Source organism: Musca domestica, unplaced genomic scaffold (genome assembly GCF_030504385.1).
Source record: "Musca domestica strain aabys unplaced genomic scaffold, Musca_domestica.polishedcontigs.V.1.1 2, whole genome shotgun sequence".
NCBI classification, from domain to species: domain Eukaryota; kingdom Metazoa; phylum Arthropoda; class Insecta; order Diptera; family Muscidae; genus Musca; species Musca domestica.
In genome coordinates this window covers 48,379,842-48,402,233 of record NW_026712249.1, presented here as the reverse complement: position 1 = coordinate 48,402,233, position 22,392 = coordinate 48,379,842, and the positions used below count along the sequence as shown (strand labels likewise).

The following is a 22,392-nucleotide window of genomic DNA, read 5'->3' as shown; positions in this document are numbered from 1 at the left end:
TGTTAATTTGTAATCACTCTACAGGTCTCAATTATGGCTCGATCTTCACGAAATTTAGTGGTTGAAATGGACAAAAGTCAAATTTTTCATTAAACCGCGGATATTTTTAATCCAATTCTGACCGTTACGTAGATGCCGATAGTAAATATATCGGATATATATAGCGAAATATATACAATGTGTATATACAAAGGAAGGGGATGTTAGCTAGAATGCTTATATCTCAAGAATGGCTGTCCTCTTATAAAAAACCTAAGGGTGCAAGCACATAAAGAGCTTGAAGTCATGGCTAGGCATATTTTGTGACATTTTATAAAGGGATTACAGAGCCGCACTAAAATCCTGCCTGTTTTCCATTATAATTTGACATTAATATGCCTAGCCATGACTTCAAGCTATAATGATGTTAATATTGAAGTATACATTTTGTAATATTTTTTTCACCTTACAACATAGGTTGGAGTTATTATATATTATTATAGATTGCAATTATCGTCCGATCCTCACGAAAAAATTCAAAAATCCCAAAATGGATATGGACATAAAGGGGCTTCTAACATATTGGAGTTTTGGTAGGGTATCACATGGTCGGCTCTGCACGACTTTAGCCGTTTCTTACTTGTTTTTTTTTTAAGGAAAAATCTGTTATCGTAGTGAAATTTTTTACATTCTTGCAGTCCTGGAACATGCAATTTACTTACAGCTTACGTTTTGAGTTCTTCGGAACACTGTTCGTAAAAGTAAATGTTACCATACTTTGTTTATTTGTTTTTGTTTTCAATAACAAAAATCAGCTGTTATGTGTACAATTACTAGCCACGTTTGTTTATTTTTACGCTATTTAAACAATTAATGAATTTATCAATTAAATTATTTAATTCCCTAAATCTACAACTAAAAACTAAACGTTTTTTAAACATTGGAATTTCAATGGCCTGTAGTCGATATGAATATGTCAAGGATTATGAACGGGATGATAGTATACTACCAAATGTGTGGATTGTGATTCGTGTTGATGGAAAGGGATTTCATAAATTCTCCAAAGTACATGATTTTGAAAAGCCCAATGATGAAAAAGGTAAAGAACATTGTTACAAAGACATCTGTTAAATTAATAGACCTATACTTCTAGCCTTGAATCTTATGAACAATGCCGCTCAGACTGTGATGGAAGAATTTCGCGATATAATATTATCTTACGGACAAAGCGATGAGTATTCATTTGTGTTTCGCAAAGAAACTAATGTCTTCAATAGGCGATCCTCTAAATTGCTGTCATATGTGACGAGCTTGTTCACCTCCTCATATGTCATGAACTGGCCCAATTGGATGGGTGATATGAAATTACAATATCCACCATGTTTCGATGGACGAGTTGTCTTATATCCTTCAGATCAAAATCTTCGCGATTATTTGAGTTGGCGTCAAGCCGATGTTCATATAAACAATCTATACAATACAGCATTTTGGAATCTAGTGTTAAAAGCCGGTTTAACAAATCAACAAGCAGAAGCGGAATTAAGGGGAACTTTTTCAGCAGATAAAAACGAATTGCTGTTTTCACGATTTGGCATAAACTATAACGACCTACCTGCCATGTTCCGAAAGGGTACAATATTATTAAGGAAAAAGGTAGTAGTGAACAAAGACAATGCTAAAAGGCAATTAATTGTACCTATTCACGAAGATTTAATACGTGAAAAGTTTTGGAAAACTCACAGTGAGCTGTTAGGAAAATATAAACCAGGTGAATATGACAATGACGAAAGACCCAATGGCGACAAATTGCCTGAACTAATCTCACGACAAATAGCAAATATAAAATTGGATGATAAAGAAAGCTAGTATCTAAAACTTATGTAAAACCAAATAAAAAATAACTTTATTAAAGTCGAATATCTTTTGGCTTCTTATTTTATATAATAAAGTATAAGAAATATGCCTGTGCCGTAAATGAGGTGTAAATGATCAATTGATTATTTAAGATATGGTACTAAGTACGGAACTCAAATAAATTGTTAGTATTTGTTTCATAATGAATGCCAGTTTTATTGAATACTTATATAAACCCAAATAAGAAAAATTATTTTATTAAACTAAAACCCTCGGCCTCTTCTGCTTTCTTATTTTGTAAAATAAATTAAAAAATATCTTTTGGCTTCTTATTTTATATAATAAAGTATACGAAATATGCCTGTGCCGTAAATGAGGTGTAAATGATCAATTGATTATTTAAGATATGGTACTAAGTACGGAACTCAAATAAATTGTTTAATATTTGTTTCCTAATGAATGCCAGTTTTATTGAATACTTATATAAACCCAAATAAGAAAAATTATTTTATTAAATTAAAACCCTCGGCCTCATCTGCTTTCTTATTTTGTAAAATAAATTAAAACATATATGCCTGTGCCTTAAATGAGGTGCAACTCAAATACATTTTTTAATATATATTTACAAATGAATGCCATTTTTATTAAATTCTTTCTTTAAATCATAGAAAAATGTGACTTTTACATTATATTTTACGTATACCAAAATCGATTTTACGCAAATTTATCTATAGAAACTGTAAATCTACTTAATTCTTAGTACTATTCGTTCTTAATCATAGGCACGCTTCTAATAATCATCGTCGTCTTCGTCATCATCCTCTTGCATCTGTCGACTTTGTTGTACCGATGAAGCTTGCATACTCATCCACTGTTGTTGCTCCTCTTGGGCTTGTTCCTCTCTGGCCTTGGCAAAAAGTTCCTGCTGTTGTCTGAGTAATTCCTCCTCTGGTATGCCCAAATTTTCAAGACGCGTGCTTTGTCGACGCCGTTTTGCTGCAACTTCTTTACAATCGTTGAGCACCGCCTCTGCTTCCTGTTTATAATCTTTAAATCCCAGACGATCGAGCGCTTCCAAAACATGTTCGGCATTAATAGTTTTCTTATTTCTAACATTGCATACTTCATTAGCTTCGGAACTAATGAGGTGTATAAATTCAGAGCAGCAATTCAACAGAAGCTCGCGACTTTCGTTTGCAACACGCACACATGGAACTAATTCCTTGATTATTTTGTTAATGCTAGCACGTGGTAATGTCAGTTCGTCATCTTCCGATGGTGGTGGACACAATTCATCCTGGGGATTGCTCATATTTACTTTACTTACTTGTTTTTTATGTTTTTTAAATACAAATGCAATCAATTCTTCCAATTCTTATAATAAAAAAAAACGTCCCAACGAAGCGAATATAAAGGCCAAAAAGCAATGCTTGATAAAAAATAAACAGAAAGCAAAGACTCCGGGTACTCTGTTGTTTACGAATGAGACATGAGAGAATTGAACATCTTCACTAAAGAGCTCAGAACTATCGGGACTAGGTACGGCAAAAACGACTACAACGATAACTCAAAGATACACCCTGTGAAACAGGTTGGCTTTGTCGTATGGCGCAATAAATAATATAAGGCAATTACTATGTCAATGAAAAAGACACAAATTTTTTGTTTCTATGGACAAGTAAAAAGTTGGAAATTCATTTCACAAAATTCTGCATTCTCATGAAATGAAAAAATATATTGTGTCATGGTACAATGATACAAAGACCTAAAATGGTAAAGACTAGACAAATTGCATTCTGAGTAGATGGTTTGTGTCTATACTCTATAGAATAATAGCTCATTACAGGGCCATGTTAATATAAATACCAAATTTATAGAAAAATATGACAAATAAAAGTTTGAAAAATCCAAAAATAGGATTTCAAAATTCTATTCCATAGACTTTCCCAATTAATTACATATCGCCTAAGCGGTTTAAATCACCTAACATTGCTAACTATGTTGCATGGTAGAAGAATATAGGTAGACGCGTCGACACAGCTGCTGGGACAATGAACTGTCAAACCAATTTTGGAATTGAAAATGTTGAATGAAAAATTATTTAAATTTGCAAAAATTGATGAAAAACGCGAATTATAATAGCCTCCGAATGACGTAGTATAAGAAAACATATAAAAATTTACTTATATTTGAAAAAATATTTAATTTTTTTTGACATATCAATGCTCCCAAGCGTTGTTGCATCTACCTGTATTTTTCTGCCATGCTATGTTGTTACGATATCATAACAACAGAGGTATTTTCACAGGGTTGCCATATTTTGACTCTGTCTTGTCCCATCTTTATACTTTTATGTCTTTGAATGATATCAAGATAGGGCTATGATACCAAATATTTTTATATTTATACCATATCTTTATTTCCAAATTCGGGTGTTTTCAAAATTTTTATTTCAACTTATGCATCGACAAAATCTAGAGTTTTTGTAGCGAACTAATCGTTTAGAGATATATAGTACATGATTTTGAAAATAAGTGTTGATTTTTCATTTAGTTATCGCGTTTTTCAATTATTTATTCAAAATAAATGCAACAAGTTGTTTAATTTTTTATTGTTTTGATACTAATTCTGTCATTACAAGCCAAACAAGTAGACCTCTATACTTGAAATTTTTTCAAAGTTGACCTACCTTCTCTTCATTGTACCATGCATTGTGTAACGTATATTCTATATGAAATATTTTTGTATTTTCACGCCGAAGCCCCGATTTAAGCTTGGATTTACTTTAGTCATCGGCTGCCTTCTTCATACAAAAAAAGTAAAAAAATTTAGTTCGACCAGGACGAACTTTTAATACCCTCCACTTTGGGTAAAGAAATAAAGCGTTTTATGTATTGCCACATTTGCACATATGCAAATTCATGCCAACATCGTTCGATGCGAACCAGAAACTATTGTACATAACAATAGAAGAGAGCTACCCCCAAAATACAATTTTTTTCTTTTGGTGCCCTCTGTCAAAACCATGGCAGAAGAATACAGGTAGATGCATCAACGCTTGGGAGCATTGATATGTCAAAAAAATTTAAATGTTCTTTAAAATATAAGTAGATTTTAATATTTTTTCTTATACGACGTCATTCGGAGGTTATTATAATTCGTGTTTTTCAACAATTTTTGCAAATTTAAATAATTTTTCATTCAACATTTTCAATTCCAAAATTCCAGCAGCTGTGTCGATGCGTCTACCTATATTCTTCTACCATGGTCAAAACATATACACATTTTGTGTATATGTGTGTATTGTTTTGAATATTTCAAATTTGGTTGCAAAATAAATGCATATTTCGACATTAAGGATGACAGTTTGTATAATTTTTGATAAAACTGTATTGCCCTACTATTTTAGATTCCATCTTATGAAATAACCCCTAAATTCCATCCATGTTTCGCGGGTTTTTTTCCCAATATAAAAATTTTGTAAAAAAAAAAACAAAGCCAACTGTTGCATATTTAAAAGTCTATTTGACTCTATAAGACTCTAGCACAGAGGTGCATTTTTCTAGTTTCTTTGAGGTAATTGATTGATTCAGGTGATTGATATGCCCTACCTTTGAAATTATTGTACCATGGGTTCTAATACTGATATGTAGTAAGTTCCCGATCTGCAAGAATGTAAAAATGCAAATTACTACGATGAGTTTATGATATCGAAAAAATTGTAAAATATTAGATTCTTGTAGGTTTTCAAATGGAGCAATAACAAGTAATACTTATATAACTGTGGCGATTTTTTTCCAATACCGACAATGACTGTAACTTTCAAACGCAAAATGTTTATATAAAATATAACAGCAATTTGACAACATTCTGACATTTAGTAAGGCAATAGCAATACGGTTTAAAAATGAATTATAAAATATATATGTAAACAATTTTGCAATATCTCATCTCGTCTGTTCTGTTTCTAAATGGCTTTTTAAATTACTACTTCAACTACCTATTTTAATATTTCTTGGTTCAAAGTTGTATCCCCTGATGTCTTTCACACAATTACTTTCAGCTTTGCGTTCTGCTTTTATTTTGATAGTAAAGTACATTGTTATGCATTCGTTCACGGTGGAGTACAATAACCAGTTGCAGTATTAGGTATTGAGCTCATTACAGGGCCATGTTAATATAAATACCAAATTTATAGAAAAATATGACAAATAAAAGTTTGAAAAATCCAAAAATAGGATTTCAAAATTCTATTCCATAGACTTTCCCAATTAATTACATATCGCCTAAGCGGTTTAAATCACCTAACATTGCTAACTATGTTGCATGGTAGAAGAATATAGGTAGACGCGTCGACACAGCTGCTGGGACAATGAACTGTCAAACCAATTTTGGAATTGAAAATGTTGAATGAAAAATTATTTAAATTTGCAAAAATTGATGAAAAACGCGAATTATAATAGCCTCCGAATGACGTAGTATAAGAAAACATATAAAAATTTACTTATATTTGAAAAAATATTTAATTTTTTTTGACATATCAATGCTCCCAAGCGTTGTTGCATCTACCTGTATTTTTCTGCCATGCTATGTTGTTACGATATCATAACAACAGAGGTATTTTCACAGGGTTGCCATATTTTGACTCTGTCTTGTCCCATCTTTATACTTTTATGTCTTTGAATGATATCAAGATAGGGCTATGATACCAAATATTTTTATATTTATACCATATCTTTATTTCCAAATTCGGGTGTTTTCAAAATTTTTATTTCAACTTATGCATCGACAAAATCTAGAGTTTTTGTAGCGAACTAATCGTTTAGAGATATATAGTACATGATTTTGAAAATAAGTGTTGATTTTTCATTTAGTTATCGCGTTTTTCAATTATTTATTCAAAATAAATGCAACAAGTTGTTTAATTTTTTATTGTTTTGATACTAATTCTGTCATTACAAGCCAAACAAGTAGACCTCTATACTTGAAATTTTTTCAAAGTTGACCTACCTTCTCTTCATTGTACCATGCATTGTGTAACGTATATTCTATATGAAATATTTTTGTATTTTCACGCCGAAGCCCCGATTTAAGCTTGGATTTACTTTAGTCATCGGCTGCCTTCTTCATACAAAAAAAGTAAAAAAATTTAGTTCGACCAGGACGAACTTTTAATACCCTCCACTTTGGGTAAAGAAATAAAGCGTTTTATGTATTGCCACATTTGCACATATGCAAATTCATGCCAACATCGTTCGATGCGAACCAGAAACTATTGTACATAACAATAGAAGAGAGCTACCCCCAAAATACAATTTTTTTCTTTTGGTGCCCTCTGTCAAAACCATGGCAGAAGAATACAGGTAGATGCATCAACGCTTGGGAGCATTGATATGTCAAAAAAATTTAAATGTTCTTTAAAATATAAGTAGATTTTAATATTTTTTCTTATACGACGTCATTCGGAGGTTATTATAATTCGTGTTTTTCAACAATTTTTGCAAATTTAAATAATTTTTCATTCAACATTTTCAATTCCAAAATTCCAGCAGCTGTGTCGATGCGTCTACCTATATTCTTCTACCATGGTCAAAACATATACACATTTTGTGTATATGTGTGTATTGTTTTGAATATTTCAAATTTGGTTGCAAAATAAATGCATATTTCGACATTAAGGATGACAGTTTGTATAATTTTTGATAAAACTGTATTGCCCTACTATTTTAGATTCCATCTTATGAAATAACCCCTAAATTCCATCCATGTTTCGCGGGTTTTTTTCCCAATATAAAAATTTTGTAAAAAAAAAAACAAAGCCAACTGTTGCATATTTAAAAGTCTATTTGACTCTATAAGACTCTAGCACAGAGGTGCATTTTTCTAGTTTCTTTGAGGTAATTGATTGATTCAGGTGATTGATATGCCCTACCTTTGAAATTATTGTACCATGGGTTCTAATACTGATATGTAGTAAGTTCCCGATCTGCAAGAATGTAAAAATGCAAATTACTACGATGAGTTTATGATATCGAAAAAATTGTAAAATATTAGATTCTTGTAGGTTTTCAAATGGAGCAATAACAAGTAATACTTATATAACTGTGGCGATTTTTTTCCAATACCGACAATGACTGTAACTTTCAAACGCAAAATGTTTATATAAAATATAACAGCAATTTGACAACATTCTGACATTTAGTAAGGCAATAGCAATACGGTTTAAAAATGAATTATAAAATATATATGTAAACAATTTTGCAATATCTCATCTCGTCTGTTCTGTTTCTAAATGGCTTTTTAAATTACTACTTCAACTACCTATTTTAATATTTCTTGGTTCAAAGTTGTATCCCCTGATGTCTTTCACACAATTACTTTCAGCTTTGCGTTCTGCTTTTATTTTGATAGTAAAGTACATTGTTATGCATTCGTTCACGGTGGAGTACAATAACCAGTTGCAGTATTAGGTATTGAGTATTGACAGTAAATATTAGTAGTTTTGGTGAACATAACATATTGATAAAAGTTATATTTATTTGTAAGTAAATAACTTTTTTTTTTCCCCATTGATTTCAAAAATATTGTATTGTATTTACTGTTATTTGGAAAAAAAATCAGATCAATAAACATTCACCGTTAGCCGGCTTGACATTTGACAGCAGATACTTTGCAAATATTTCATGCCCAAAATATCATCGCTGCCAATTCCACCTATCTGACTTACATAAGAGTAGCCTCTGTCAGTGTGTCAGTCGTGTCGTGAAAAATTCTGGTAAAAAAATTCCAATCTGTGTTTTGCATAATCAATTTTTTTTTGTTTGGAAGAAAAATTACCTAATTAAACGAATTTTACTGTTTCATTGCATTTTAGCCAACCACACGGAACCTTCGAGCGATAAACAAAATGTTTTCCCAACGTGCTGCAACTTTATTGGTCCCTTTGGCCGTTGAGGCTACTTTGCAGGCTCAACAACAGCGTGGTATGGCTACCTTGAAAGCCATTTCCATTCGCTTGAAGTCTGTTAAGAACATTCAGAAGATTACGCAATCCATGAAGATGGTATCAGCTGCCAAGTACTCGCGTGCTGAACGTGACTTGAAGGCTGCTCGCCCCTATGGTCTTGGTGCCCAACAGTTCTTCGAAAAGACCGAAATCCAATCTGATGACAAGGCTGAGCAAAAGAAGTTGTTCATTGCCATGACTTCTGATCGTGGTTTGTGCGGTGCTGTCCATACCGGCGTTGCCCGTTTCATTCGTAATGAAATGAACAAGGATTCCTCCAACACCAAAATTATCTGCGTTGGTGACAAGTCACGTTCCATTTTGTCTCGTCTTTATGGCAAGGATATCTTGTTTGTCGCCAATGAAGTTGGCCGTTTGCCACCCACATTCATTGATGCTTCTCGCATTGCTCATGAAGTTATGAAATCCGGTTACGACTTCACCGAGGGCAGCATCGTTTACAATCGCTTCAAGTCTGTTGTGTCGTACCAATGCACCACACTGCCCATCTTCAGCTCGAACACAGTTGAAAAATCCGACAAGTTGGCTGTCTACGATTCCTTGGATGCCGATGTTATCCAGAGCTACTTGGAATATTCCCTTGCATCTCTCATTTTCTACACCATGAAGGAGAGTGCCTGCTCCGAGCAATCTTCTCGTATGACTGCTATGGACAACGCTTCCAAGAACGCCGGTGAAATGATTGAGAAGTTGACATTGACATTCAACCGCACCAGACAGGCTGTCATTACCCGTGAATTGATTGAAATTATCTCTGGTGCTGCTGCCTTGGATTAAACATCCAATTTTGCTGTTACTAGCCAGCCTTAGGCATAATGTAATTCGAAACAAAAATCCATAAACATAATTTTAAACGAATTCCAAATTCGAAAAAATTCTATGCCAAACATTGACTGCAATTTGCCAACAAGGTTTGGTTAATAATAAATGATTTATTCACATGAGAAACAAAATACACTGAGTTATCACCACGTAAAGTTTAAATAAATATAACATGAAATGTGTAATACACCTAAAACAAAAAAAATTGAATTATTTCCAATGCTGTGGTTATAGTGAAATGTAAATACAATATGATGTTTTGGATGGGTAGTATCGGTATTACTATACCATATGAATTTTTTGTGAAAAACTGCTTAGCTGCTTAAATATTTTATATGAAAATTAGTTGCGACAATAGTGAGCATATCTTTTGTTATATAAGATTAATTAATTCATAACATATTTTTGCTAGATTTTTGCAAATGTTTTCCACTTTACTTAATGTTTGCTAATAACTATCCCACACCACTCTGTGGTTAAGGTTAAAAATAACGCCTTTTACATGTAAGTAGGAATCGAAATACTTAGAAAAACGTTTACGTTCATGTTCAGAGAATTCAGATAAAATTCCTCTATATATCTTCCTACCATTTCCGTTTAACATTTAATGATTACAATTCAACTATTGAACAGTAAGCAAACAACAAAAATGCACCTCAACATTATGGGTATTCTGTGTAAAAGTGGTCTTCGTCTAATTCGTACTGGCTGCTTCCTGTTTCTTCGTTGAATTATTTTTAATCCAATCGTTGCGGCAGTACCTCTCTCTGCCTATATGTGTTTTCGGTAGAAGCAAGCAAGCCAATCATTGCGATGGTACCCTATGCCCTCCACAATGATATATAAAATATTTGCATTTATTATCCAAACATGTTCCACCGTATTCCCGAAGGAACCGTACTATAGTAAAATGTAGACAGTATGGAATCCGTTACAAATTCTAAACACCAAATTTGGAAAGATTCTGAGCAAAAATCCTAAAATAGCGAATATTAAGAGGACGCTATAGGAAGAATGTGCCTATGTATGGGTGAAACCCATTGCAAAATCTTACCATTAAATTTGAAACAATTTTTTGAAAAAAAAAATCGCGAGGTGCCTTTGTATATTCTGCCAACGATCCTAGATAACATTAAGAACAACAAATACCGAATTTTAGACAAATCCGATAGGAAATGTGACTTAAATGGTCAAAATAGGAGGTATCCGAAGGAATCATTGCACGGAAGCTGCAGTAAACAGTAGAAATACAGGGTGAGATAAAAAAAACTGCAACAAAAAGTCAAACGCCATAAGTTTTACTTTTTTTTAATTTTATTTAATGGAAGCAAAAAATGTCGGAAATAGCATCAAATTTTAGAATAAATTTAGATTTGTTCGAATTTGTCACCTTTGGCACGAATTATGGCCTTCAAACGGCCAATGAAACCGTCACACGCTGCCCGAATGTTGCTCTGCGGCATTTTGGCCCATTCCCGGCGAAGCGCTTGCTTGAAGTGATCGACACTTTGGTAGTTTTTAGTGTCAACCTTGTTTTCCAAAATACTCCAGACACAATAGTCCAACGGATTGGAATCCGGAGATTTTGGTGGCCTGGAAATGAATGAATGCCCAAGACACCCTTTAGAATATTTCGCGATATTATTCAGCATCTATTCTGATTAATACGAGCGCAGAGCGAACATCGGCTGTTATGGCGGCCCACACCATCACCATGTCCGGCGCTTTAGTTCTGGTGGCCAACCGAAGGTGCACATTTTCAGCCGACCTCTTCGGCAAGTAAACACGATCATTTTGTTTGTTTACAAACTCCTGGACAACGAATGTTTTCTCATCGGAGAAAACCAAATTCGGCAGTTCACCACTTTCGGCCAATCGAAGCAACTCTTTAGATTTTTTGAGTCTATTTCTTTTTGTTGCGGTGTAAGATCTTGCACTTTTTTGAATTTCAATGGCTCGGGATAAGTTCATTTTTCAATATTTGCCGAATGGAATATTGCGATATGTTTTCGGTCACTGCGACGTGGGTTTCGGTCAAGTCGCTTCTTTACTTTTCTAACCATTTCTGCTGATGTTGCTGTTTTCTTACGTCCACTTCCTTGACGACGGGCTACGCTACCAGTATCACGGCAACGAGCGATGGTACGAGACACAAAAGATTTTTTCACATTTAAATTCTGGAGTGTTCTAACGATAGCCACTAGTGGTTTTCCAGCCAAATATAAATAAATCACACTATCACGCTTGAATTCCATCACGAATAACATTTTTTCTGGAAAATTCTCACCACAATGCCTTTATACGCTTGTAAACAATATAATGAGCTGTCACTGGAATAATTTTAACAGCTGTCGGACGAGTGGCAAAGAAATGACAGTAGTCTGGAGTTGGTTCCAGTTTTTTCATCTCATCCTGTATAAGACAATTAATTGTCCGTCCGATTCTTGTGGCAACAGAATAAATGCCGAATATTATCGCGAAAATATTCTGGAGGGTGTATTAAAGTCTTGGGCACGCAAACATTTTGGCCGAAGACCTTGGACATCCCAACAGGACTCAGCACCATCGCACTAAGAACGCGCTTTCATTCAATAAAATTTTAAAAAATGTAATAACTATGGCGTTTGACTTTGTTGCAGTTTTCTTTATCTCACCCTGTATAGACAAATAAAAAATAAAATCATCTTAATTTTAAATAGAAATGTATATATCTTATCCCACTTCCACCCACATACACAATGAAACACCAGCTTATTAAACAGTCTATCTGTACTTTAGCACATATATTAAAATAAAACTTCATATAAATCATTTTCAAGTCCAGTTGGCATTATAAAAAGTTGGATTTGTGTTTTCTTTTTATTATTTCTTAAAATTACTACTAGGAATATACATAGTATGGAACAAACTATAACACACAGAAAAAGTACAAATGATAGAAGTGGACAGATGTTTCAAAGGAAATGGAAACGTAATATACCTAGTGTTGTAATAAAAGCACTTTAAAAAAATGATAAGGATGTGTTTTAGGTTGAAAATGAGCAATTTACAATCGCTAAAATATTTGTTTGTCATAGAGTAGAAGGGGGTTTGATTAGAAAATATTGTTGGTTTTTGTGCCACACAAATAATTTGTATAAATTTGTTGTTTTTGTATTTTAACAATTTTATATCCTTTTTTATTGAATTTTATTCCCATTTTATGGTTTGTTTTGTAAAAAAATTAAATAATTTGTAGATTTTATTTTTTCGCTTAACAGTTTTAGGTCAAATTTTAAAACAAATACAAACACAACAGAATACAATTAAATTATTTAAAAAATATAAAAACTGAGTGAATTTTTTCGTCGTGTTTATAAGTTTTGTCTTCCTCTTCGTATCTTCTTTATAAATATAAAGTTCACAAACCAATTAAAAGTATAATAATAAATGGTACAAAATAAAGAAGAATTTTATGGATGATGCACATGGTGGTTGAGGCTTTCATTGAACATCTTTCACGTCTACCATTTCTTTTTGTGTTCGTCCATAGATACACCACCGGGACCCAATGATACAATCATCAATAAACCACCAATAACTGATAGGGTCTGCAAAAAAAATTGTTTTTGTAATATTTAAAAGTTTGTTACGGTAGCAGTTTTTTGTTTTTAATTTTCTTACCTGGAAGAAGTCATATTTAAGAAAATCTCTGAGAGGCTTGTATGAAGGAATGGTCCACCACGCGTTATGGTACAAATTTAAGATAGTCAAGAGGGCAACCAAAATCAGGGCGGACAATTTTGTTTTGTAACCAATTGTTACCAAAACCATCAAGATTGAGCCCACAATGTCTTGAAGAATCTGAAAAAATACAAATATAAAATATATATTATAATGCACAAAAACAAGTTCAAAAGTAATTGTCGGTTTAGCCGACAGATGAATACCCTCAGCCAATGTACGATTAATTAATATATTTTTTTTGGTGTAACACCGAAGTATTCCGTTTTCATACATCATCGAATACAGATCGAACATTTATATCCAATTTGTGGAAAATCATAAATTCCATATTCATCTCAGATTTCTGACAAAAAGGGATGTATTTCAATATAGCAAGTTGTAAAGAATGGCTGACTTGTTCCGCAAGTTCTGACATATAAAGGAATTGAAAATTGTGAACCTTTGTGGGCGATATACAAGAATGGTCCGATTTCTACCGACTTTATTACATATCCTGTGTTGATAGATATATTCATATGTGTCAAGTCTAAATGAAATCGGATGTTTATTTCGCGTTTTATGGGCTTCATGAATATTCAAAATGTCGAACTTTTGTGTGTGGAGGTTCCAGAAGGAGTGGACCGATATATTCCATCTTAACGCCCGACCTTGGGTTAATAAAATTATTGGGATGTGTGAAATTTGAAGACAATCGGACTCTTACATCACATTGCACATAAGAGTTGTAATGAGTGGATAGTGGACAGATATTGTCCATTTTCGCACCTGACCTATCACTGACGCAAATATTCGGATTTGCAAAGTTTGCTAGATCGACTCTAAATGTCCTGAAACGGACCTGGTTCAAAGAGACCTGAGTCCTAAAACTGTTTTTTCGCCATATGGCTGAGGGTATAAAAGACACTGAAAGTTTATTAATAACTATGACCATACTCACTTGCAAAAAGCTTAGCTCAAAACGAATCAGTGTAATAAACATAAATGCAAGCAAGATACGTCCAGCGAGTTGCATAACATTTTTAGGTTTATTGTCACCCAATGTGGGCACACCGGCGAAAAGACTTCGACCTTCGACGCGCGACTCTGCCAAAACCAAGAGAAGTGCACCAATTAAAGCTAAATTGCGCAGCAAGAATTGAATATCCCAAAGAATGGAGTAGGCAATTGTCTAAAAAAGTCAACATTTACATTAAACATTTAATTGTTCAAATATTAAATTGTTAACAGTGACTTACCTGCAGAACTACGATGAAGAACAGAATACCAACAGCAATGTCAACCTTAAATCTAGCAATGACCATAACACAGCCTCCCAGTTGTCCAATTAAGTTAACTAATACAAATACAGTAGCCAAAAATTTTCCACAACCCCAACTCATGTCCATGTATTCGCGTTGTTCATTCCATTGGAAGTACATACGAAGACCATCTTCGAAAAATGTAGCTATCAAACATAGACGGGCTACTGTGGGCAGGATGTTTTTACCGCGACGAATGACCTAAAATAAGAAAATTTGGTATTAAAAACATAATTTAACTAGCGATGAGGAAGTTTTCCAAAACCAAATAAATAAATAAAAAAAATACAAAAAATTTATAAAAATGCATTTAATCTTTATTAGAATTTTTAGTAATGTTAACGCCTAAAATGGTCCATCCGTTCAGTCCAATTTTGACATACTTCAATCAGTCAATTGAAACGGACTTGTTTGTATAGACACAAGCCTTAATATTACCCTACAACAAAATAGTCTAAAGGCGTTAAATCGAACGCTCTAGGCGGGCAATTGACCGGTCCTAAACGAGAATTAAAATGTTAACTTAACTCGCCATTGTTAAGCGTGCTGTGCGGCGTGTAGCACCGCCTTATTTTGAGATCATGTCATCCTCTTGTATTTTTGGATTTAGAGCAGTTATAGTTTTATTTCAGGGAACTAATATACAGGGTGATATGAAAAACTGCAACAAACTTCAGACTGCTGTCATTTCTAAGCCACTCGTCCGACAGATGTTAAAATTATTCCAGTGACAGGTCATTATATTGTTTACAAGTGTACAAAACAAAAAAACAGCAAACATCAGCAGTAATGGTTCGAAAAGTAATGAAGCGACTTGATAGAAACCCGCGTCGCAGTGGCCGAAAAATGGCTCGTGACCTGAACATATCGCAATATTCCATTCGGCAAATATTGAAAAATGAACTTACCCCGAGCTATTGAAATTCAAAAAAGGGCAAGAACATACACTGCAACAGAAGGAAAATAGACTCAAAAGAGCTAAGACTTGCTTGGCCGAAAGTGGTGAACTGCCGAATTTGGTTTTCTCCGATGAGAAAACATTCGTTGTCCAGCAGTTTGTTAAACAACAAAATTATCGTGTTTACTTGTCAAAGAGGTCAGCTGAAAATGTGCATCTTCGGTTGGCCACCAGAACTCAAGCGCCGGCCATGATGATGGTTTGTTTCGCCATAACAGCCGATGGTCGCTCTCCGCTCGTATTAATCGACTGTGGCATCAGAATAAATGCCGAATATTATCGCGAAAATATCCTGGAGGGTGTATTAAAGCATTAGTCACTCAAAACATTTTGGCCGCAGATCTTGGACATTCCAACAGGACTTAGTACCAGCGCACTCAGCACGCCCCACCCAAGAATGGTTACAAAATGAAGTTCCTCGCTTCATTTCCAGCGCACAATGGCCACCAAAATCTCCGTATACCAATCCGTTGGACTATTGTGTCTGGAGTATTTTGAAAAGCAAGCGCTTCGCCGGGAATGTGCCAAAATACCGCAGACCAGCGTGTGACGGCTTCATTGGCCGTTTGAAGGCCATAATTCGTGCCAACGGTGACCAATTCGAACAAATCTAAACTTATTCTAAAATTTGATGCTATTACCGACATTTAAAAAAAAATTAAAATTATGGCGTTTGACTTTGTTGCAGTTTTTTTTTATCTCACCCTGTACACTCATCAGTTGGTTTGTTTGCACATGTATCATTTGTAACATCTCAAATATATAGTCGACAAAATATATCACGCAAGTTTTAATGGTTTTAAATGTATAGGATGACTTCTAGAGGTTGTATGCAAAGTGGATCCATATTTTACTACAACCGCTAAATAACTGTCCTGATTTAGGGTATTTTAGACGGGGATTTGCACATTGTTGGCTATAATGCAGCGCATTACGGTTTGAACGATAAAATGACCAATAAAGGTCAACAGCATTTTGCACATCTCAATATAATAACAACTCCACAATTAGTTCTTGTAAATGACTAAGTAACACTCTCCATCCATTACTTAATGTAGAATTTTATATTCTTTATATTATTTTCGCGGGAATAACGAATTGCACTCTCTTAAATAGTTATCACAGTAGGTCCCAAAAAATTTTTTCTTAACAAAAAATTGTCCATTGTTTACCTTGTCCATGGTTCACAAAAAATGAGGCAACTATCACGAACTCTTTTCCAACACACGTCTCCAAACAATAAATGATGCGAAACAAATTGAAACCATACATATCGAAATCTTTAAATTTTTATGGGAGCCAGCCAAGTCATTGAATAACATTGGTTATCTAAGATTCATAGACAATTTTCAATTTTAAACAATCATAAGTAGACACAAAACAACGGTTATCTGAGTTCAATGGTATTCCCACAAGCGATTCGTCGTACCGAACACACGCAAACAAACATCAATACAAGCTTTTCGACCTTTACCGTGTAGTCAGTTACATGCATGAGGAACGGTTCGTACTATCATTTGTTATCGGTTAACCAAATTCAAGGTGAATTTTTACAAGAAGTGGGTACATAAACATGATCTATGTCAATTGCCATGACTTTCATAGGTTACAATGTTTTGAGAATGTCATTGATAAGGTTATTGTTTGTAATTGAAAAGGGTAGGTTTTGTATGAATTTAAATATAATTGTGTAAAACAACAATAAAACAAAAGCTTTAAATTAAATTGAATTTCTGTTTTAAGGGAAATACCCAAAAATTTCTTGGAAGGCATGCCCTAAATCTTATCTTTTCCATACACAAGTAGCATTTGTTTTATTGATAATGTCAGCATCTAGTTCTCATTTAAGTAAATTAAACAACCGTGGCAATATTCTGCCAATACAATATTACTATCAAATGGTGATAAGACGTAATTCACTAAGAGTAAACTTTGATTTGGTTATGAAACCATAAAAGCTGAGAGCATTTCTCTTCAAATCAACCTTAAGAGACAGATGGAAGATGGCTTAACTTGAAAGACATTAACAAAATAAATTTAATAACAATTAACCCACATATACAAATGTATTTTTATTTTCTTCATTCGTTCGTTTTGCCTGTTGTTTAATTCATTCGCAAGACATCAAATAAATGCCGGTCTTAACAATAACACAATATGTACCGTAATTGTTGTTTAACATACTCTACTTCTCTTATTTATTTATGGAAATAAAAGACAACGTGTTCAAGAATCATGACGTGTCTCGAATAGTGTTTCTTTCTCTCTCTCTCTCTCTCACTCACTTTGTGCTCATGTTTGGAGTTTGAAAGTGAAACTTAAAAGTTATGCTGTTGCTGCTGACTGTTTCGATTGAGTTGTGTATAAAAATGTTGTTTTTTCGATTTTTTTAAAGATACTATTCAAAAAATACCAGGTTATGTTGGAGAATTGATAAAGATGGCTTATTGAAATATTGAACACGTAAACATATTAGCATTTGTTGTAAAACCGCTATATCTAACATTTGGCTAATTTCTTAGCATTCGAGGAGAAACACGTTCGCATGTGTGGTAACCTAAACATAAGGAAATTGAAAACAGGTTTACATCCGAAACATGCACTATTGACATTTGTTGCATTTTTTGGACACAAACCCGAAATGAACAGTGGTTTGGCATAAAAAGTAGTTGAAGAGTAGACAAAACAACTTGTATAGAAAACTTATAACATTACATAAATGTACGTAGGGTGTGGCCCTAGGGCCCGGGTCCCCTTTGAAATGGTAATTTTGCTGACATTGTTTGTATATTTTACATGGAAACATTATTTAGCCCTCGAAATGGTTTCTAAATGTATTACTTTGAACTTCCCTGAACTCTTTACAGATAACTAAAATATCATCAGTGTTAGATCTCTAAAATCAAGAAGGTTTGGTATCAAGTGAGACCCTGGATGTCGATTTTCTGCTGATTTTCAAAATTTTCATTATTTCTTGGACAAAATTACCAAACAAAACATTACACATCGCACTAACTTTTTAGCTGCACCAGTTTGATGTCAAAAAGCATAATAGGAAAATTATTACTTTCTGCACCAAAAACTCTTCAAAATCTTTCGTTTAAAGTTAACCGAAGAGCATAGTAGTTAATCCCTTATTAATCCAATTTTTTGTCACTAAAACCATTTCAACGTTTTTTTCATAATAAAAATTGGCCACCAACATACCAAAATTCAAAAAAATCAACAGCGACCTTAATATCATACGTCAAAATTCGAGCTCTATCCATTCACTCATCGACAAATTTAGTACTTTTCGAACAATCATAGTACGCATTCCCAAATTCACCTGCTTCTCTCAAAACAATATACCAATCGTTGATTCTATATCAAATATCAGAATTGCCACTCTATCCTAAGACCCAATCTCAAATGCATTACCCTACTTTTCATACAGTTATACTACATATGTCCAAAAGCACCTCCTTCTCTCAAACAGTGACCCCCATACCAAATTTCCGAATTCCAATTCTATCCCAACACCCAACCGCACCTTCTTCTCTCAACCACAGACACCAATAGTGACATCCACCTCATATCCACAGACAGCAACAGAGTCCTCAATATCAAATTTGATGATTCCGGTCCTATCCCTTCACCCAATACCAAACTTAGTACTATTTAGTACTTTTCGTACAAATATAAGACGCATTTCCAAAACCACCGCCATAACTTAACCACAGACAACAACATTCACCTTAATATAAAATTTTGGGATTCCAGCTCTATACGTTCACACATATCATATTTAGTACACATAAGTACAAAATTTCCACAACTACCTACATACTATATTCCTACACTTTAAATTTCCAAAACTACCTTAATAACTCAAACGTACAGCCCCATCGAAATCTCATTTCCAATTTCATAATTCAAACTGTATTGGTTAACCACAATTCCAATGTGTACCAAATTTAGCACCATTTAGTACATAATTACAATTTTCCATATCTACCTATATCATACGGTCCAATAGCATTTTTTTCCAAATTCCAGGAGTTCAACTTCACAGGGTGAGATCAGACTGCTGTCAATACTAAGCCACTCGTACGACAGCTGTTTACATGCGTACAAAAGCATTTTGGTGAGAATTTTTCAGAAAAATAATTATTAGTGATGGAATTCAAGCGTGATAGTGAGATTTCTTTATCTTTGGTTGTTAGAGCACTCCAGCATTTAAATGTGAATAAATCTTTTGTGTCTCGTACCATCGCTTATTACCGTGATACTGGTAGCGTAGCCCGACCGTAACCTCAAGCAAGCGCTTCGCTGGGAATGGGCCAAAATGCCCGAGAGCAACATTCGGGCAGCGATTGACGGTTTCATTGGCCGTTTGAAGACTATAATTCGTGGCAAAGTGGACCAATTCAAATCTAAAATTATTCTAAAATGTGATGCTATTTCGGACATTTTGTGCTTTCATTCAATAAAATTTAAAAAAAAATGTAAAAATTATGGCTTTTGATTTTGTTACAGTTTTTTATCTCACCCTGTACCTTTAAATATTCTTATCGAGTATGCAAAAATTGTGTTTACCTACAGCTTACAGGCTTTTGTGACAGATTTATTTTTTTGCATTAAATGTTATATCTATTTATATTAAATATTTTGTCAGTTAAAATCAATTATAAGAATTTGAATTCGCTCTCATCAGCTAAATGACTTGGATTAAATTGAAAATCAAAGTATTCAAAATTTAGGATTGTAAAATTAATTATTTGAGATAATGATTTTTTTAGAATAAATCCATGGCTTTTCATATGCTTTAAAAAATAAATGGGTCATCTCCAATTCCTTAGGGTGAAAAATCATTTTTCAATTGACCTTGAAAATGCATCAGTTTTCAATTCACTTCGAAGCAATGTTAGCTTCTGACAACTTGAAATAGACCTGCCACGAAAAGCACGTCTTAACAGCATTGAATGAATTATAATTCAACACAATGTCTTCGAACTGGTTCCGTAACGCTTTAGAAACTAATCGAAAGTAAAGAAAAGGTAAATGATGAACGCTTTTAATTTCACTTTGTTACAGTTAGGTAATAACGACATAGAAAAACACGGTCACCAAAAAACTTAACATTAACTTGAAGCAACAAATGGTCGAGTGGAGGGGGTAAGAGATTTCCAATACGCAACGACATGAAGACAACAACAACAAAAAGAGGAAAGTGTGTACTTTTGTTATTTGTATTTGATTATACAAAGTGCATTTGAATACACACAATTGGAATGTTGTTTCCAAAATAGAAAGAGATTACCGTTGCGATATAAACATTATTCTTCGGAATGATTAGCAGTAATTGTTTTTGGAATATTATGGGAAAATAAACTATGCCATTGCAAGAAAACACATTTAAATTATCTTTGTCCGACAGAAAGGACTACAGAAGCCGAATAAATAATTACGAAATACTAAACATTTTACATTTCTCCTAGCACTTGAAATTAAGTACATCATGATTTGCCAACAAGTCCATTGTTTTTTTTTTTTTTTTTTTTTCTTAATAATCTTAATATTAACATAAATTTAAACAGTAACCCATGTCTCAGTCGGAAACACACGACTGGATGACGTTGACAGTTTTTTCATTCGTATTTACTACAGCTCGCCTATTTGTCAGGTCTCCCTTATGTTGTTCTCTTAACCGTCTTTTTACGCCATTAAGAGAGTGAATATTGTCAAACAAATGACCACTATGTTTTTTTTGGCAATTTTTGTCAACGTATGTTATTGTCTTCTACTAACATCCAAAGGCATAATATTTATTCCTTACCTGATCCGCCACATCCTCTGTTTTTGCAATATATTCGTTTGGGATGTTCATAGTTGTGTTATCTTCCTCTAGCTATTAATACCGATCAACAATCCTGGATTTTTAACTGGTCAGTCTATCCAATTGCGGAACTTTCGCTTGTATGTCAATATGGAGTGTGTATTCCGTGTATTTGGTTGAATGGAATTATTAATGTTTGTACTTTAACCCTTGTCACTTTATATTTCATAAAATTTCGGGAAAAAGTCAAAACTATTACTTTTCTAATAAAACTTAAAAAAGAAAACGACAGAAATATCCACGTAAAACACCACGGAAAGACAAGACAAAAATTAGGGATATGTAAGTTGACTTTTGACAGCAGCTCCCAAAATGCAACTCGATTATGAGAAAACAATCGATTGTTCCGATCATGACAGATGCTCGTTCAAAGTAGCGTACACATTTTTGAACTTTTGTCGCCTTCTATTTTAATACTACAGGCATGGTACAAAAATAAGGTAAAGTAGAGCCATTAGCTTTTTACAATTTCTTTCTAAGTGTACCTGACTTCTGCCAATTTTGTGTATGTATTTATTGTTTTAAAAATGGAAAAAAAATATTTTCAAAACCAGTTATTGGAAGACATGTACAATGCGACCCGCGCATTAAATCTATTAGCCATGAAATTAAAGATTGAGCGGTTTGGATCATGTTTTTGCGAAAAGAATCCGGTCATTTCATTCATTGTTTACGCTATTTGACTTAAAATACGAGGAAAAGTAAGAAAAAAAATGAAAACAACTTGTTTCATAAAATTTTGAATTAGTCTGACAGAAAGCAGGCATAGCTTCAGGGCTGTATTTCTGTACTTTTATAAAGCTTTTCTACCTCCTTATTGTACCATTGGTACAGGTAGATGCATCAACGC

The 22,392-nt window shown here is 33.7% G+C and overlaps 4 protein-coding genes across 6 annotated transcripts; 2 read left to right on the top strand and 2 right to left on the bottom strand.

Moving 5' to 3' along the window:
- The first annotated feature begins 771 nt into the window (after positions 1-771).
- Positions 772-1,896, top strand: LOC131802097 (probable tRNA(His) guanylyltransferase). The gene is made up of 2 exons (XM_059121471.1): positions 772-1,078; positions 1,133-1,896. The coding sequence occupies exons 1-2, from the start codon at positions 853-855 to the stop codon at positions 1,843-1,845; spliced, it is 939 nt and encodes a 312-aa protein (XP_058977454.1). The 5' UTR covers positions 772-852; the 3' UTR covers positions 1,846-1,896.
- Positions 1,856-3,196, bottom strand: LOC101888543 (protein Dr1). Its single transcript, XM_005187311.4, has one exon. The coding sequence runs from the start codon at positions 3,143-3,145 to the stop codon at positions 2,624-2,626; it is 522 nt and encodes a 173-aa protein (XP_005187368.1). The 5' UTR covers positions 3,146-3,196; the 3' UTR covers positions 1,856-2,623.
- A 5,056-nt stretch (positions 3,197-8,252) lies between these two features.
- LOC101888264 (ATP synthase subunit gamma, mitochondrial) lies at positions 8,253-9,855 on the top strand. Of its 2 annotated transcripts, none has more exons than XM_005187310.4 (2): positions 8,253-8,374; positions 8,708-9,855. In XM_005187310.4, the coding sequence occupies exon 2, from the start codon at positions 8,741-8,743 to the stop codon at positions 9,635-9,637; it is 897 nt and encodes a 298-aa protein (XP_005187367.1). In that variant the 5' UTR covers positions 8,253-8,374; positions 8,708-8,740; the 3' UTR covers positions 9,638-9,855. The 2 variants fall into 2 exon arrangements, with proteins under 2 accessions (XP_005187367.1, XP_005187366.1); XM_005187309.4 differs by lacking the exon at positions 8,253-8,374 and adding an exon at positions 8,455-8,608.
- Positions 9,856-12,490: 2,635 nt separating this feature from the next.
- On the bottom strand, positions 12,491-21,850 carry LOC101888086 (surfeit locus protein 4 homolog). 2 transcript variants are annotated; one of them, XM_005187308.4, is made up of 5 exons: positions 21,483-21,850; positions 14,644-14,907; positions 14,346-14,576; positions 13,346-13,525; positions 12,491-13,272 (listed from the first exon to the last, which is right to left on the bottom strand). In XM_005187308.4, the coding sequence occupies exons 1-5, from the start codon at positions 21,531-21,533 to the stop codon at positions 13,186-13,188; spliced, it is 813 nt and encodes a 270-aa protein (XP_005187365.1). In that variant the 5' UTR covers positions 21,534-21,850; the 3' UTR covers positions 12,491-13,185. The 2 variants fall into 2 exon arrangements, with proteins under 2 accessions (XP_005187365.1, XP_019893694.1); XM_020038135.2 differs by lacking the exon at positions 21,483-21,850 and adding an exon at positions 16,837-16,860.
- Positions 21,851-22,392: the final 542 nt, after the last annotated feature.

Coding starts and splice junctions, on each gene's coding strand:
- LOC131802097 (XM_059121471.1), top strand. CDS start 853: ATGAATTTATCAATTAAATTATTTAATTCCCTAAATCTACAACTAAAA. Junction 1,079..1,132: donor AAAGCCCAATGATGAAAAAG/GTAAAGAACATT, acceptor CTATACTTCTAG/CCTTGAATCTTATGAACAAT.
- LOC101888543 (XM_005187311.4), bottom strand. CDS start 3,145: ATGAGCAATCCCCAGGATGAATTGTGTCCACCACCATCGGAAGATGAC.
- LOC101888264 (XM_005187310.4), top strand. CDS start 8,741: ATGTTTTCCCAACGTGCTGCAACTTTATTGGTCCCTTTGGCCGTTGAG.
- LOC101888086 (XM_005187308.4), bottom strand. CDS start 21,533: ATGAACATCCCAAACGAATATATTGCAAAAACAGAGGATGTGGCGGAT. Junction 13,526..14,345: donor TTGAGCTAAGCTTTTTGCAA/GTGAGTATGGTC, acceptor GTATTTTTTCAG/ATTCTTCAAGACATTGTGGG. Junction 13,273..13,345: donor TTAAATATGACTTCTTCCAG/GTAAGAAAATTA, acceptor TTTTTTTTGCAG/ACCCTATCAGTTATTGGTGG.